General features: G+C 44.5%; 1 protein-coding gene across 1 annotated transcript; it reads right to left on the bottom strand.

The window, feature by feature from the left end:
* Nucleotides 1–555: 555 nt before the first annotated feature.
* On the bottom strand, nucleotides 556–1101 carry LOC106512371 (protein argonaute-3; the record flags this gene model as incomplete). Its single annotated transcript, XM_014001005.1, is given in 3 exon segments — nucleotides 556–750; nucleotides 827–917; nucleotides 991–1101. Coding segments are annotated over 3 exon segments (397 nt in total), but the record flags the coding sequence as incomplete, so codon positions are not given.

Consider the following 1101-nt stretch of genomic DNA (forward strand, 5'->3'; position numbering starts at 1 on the left):
TGTGTGTGTGTGTGTGTGTGTGTGTGTGTGTGTGTAAGGCACTGTTTTATTATATAAAAGAACTATAAAGGCTCATATTTGCACGTCTTGAGGAAAAATATAAAATATATATAAAACAGGTTCTTTCATATTAATTACCACTTCCTGTGCTATTTAACTATTTTATAGACTTGTGTATAATTTTGCTTTATATTTTTATTTGTAAAACCTGTAAAAGTATTCTTAATGTACTCTGTGTATATATTGATATGACTTTACCTATCAAAATAACATAATTATTATATGAATGTCCATTTTATAACAACATATCTAACCTTTACAATAATAAAATGTTTGAAAATCTGAAGTTGACCAGGTTATGATTATTTAAATAGTAAACACACACATTCATGTTCAGAGTGGGCCAGCTGCCTCTCCCAAGATGGCCGCCATGTGAGGACGTGTGTCTCAATTGGCCAACAGCGGGGACGACTTAGCTAGCCTTTATATATATATCTATACCTTTACACGACAACACTTCAAAATAAAAGCAGACTTTCAGAGTAAAAGCCCCACCTGTCTGAACTGGCCCTCCGACACGCCGTCTCTGTAGAAGATGATCCTGGTGGGTTTGTAGCGGGTCGATTTGTAGAACTGGATCAGGAGCTCTCGGACCATGGAGGCCAGGTCCTGGATGACCTCCTGCCGGGGTCTCTGGACCCGGACTGTGGCGCAGTACCTGCTGGGGTGGGCGTCCATGCTTCCCACCACCTGAGGAGCAGAGTCTGGGGTTAGAACGAGCTCCTGGACCTGGAGGGAAAAAGAAACCGCTGACAGGAAGTCTCACCGCCGCCAGAGAAGGCTTCTTCCCGTCTCCAGCTGGAGGATGAGTCACGTCTGCTCCGAGGAAGATGATTGGCTGCTGGAACACCGACGGTCTGAGGACAAATAAAAACCTGTTAAATAAAGACGACACAGTGTTTCCAGAGTCCTGACCCTGCAGAGGCTGACCTCTGGTGAGGCAGCAGGATGTTGTTGATGCCCCCCAGCTTCACGTTGATCTTCAGGCAGAGGTTGGACAGAGTCTGAGGGGACGTCTTCATCACATTCTTCACCTGGACG

This window comes from Austrofundulus limnaeus, unplaced genomic scaffold (assembly GCF_001266775.1).
Source record: "Austrofundulus limnaeus strain Quisiro unplaced genomic scaffold, Austrofundulus_limnaeus-1.0 Scaffold6117, whole genome shotgun sequence".
NCBI classification, from domain to species: Eukaryota; Metazoa; Chordata; class Actinopteri; order Cyprinodontiformes; family Rivulidae; genus Austrofundulus; species Austrofundulus limnaeus.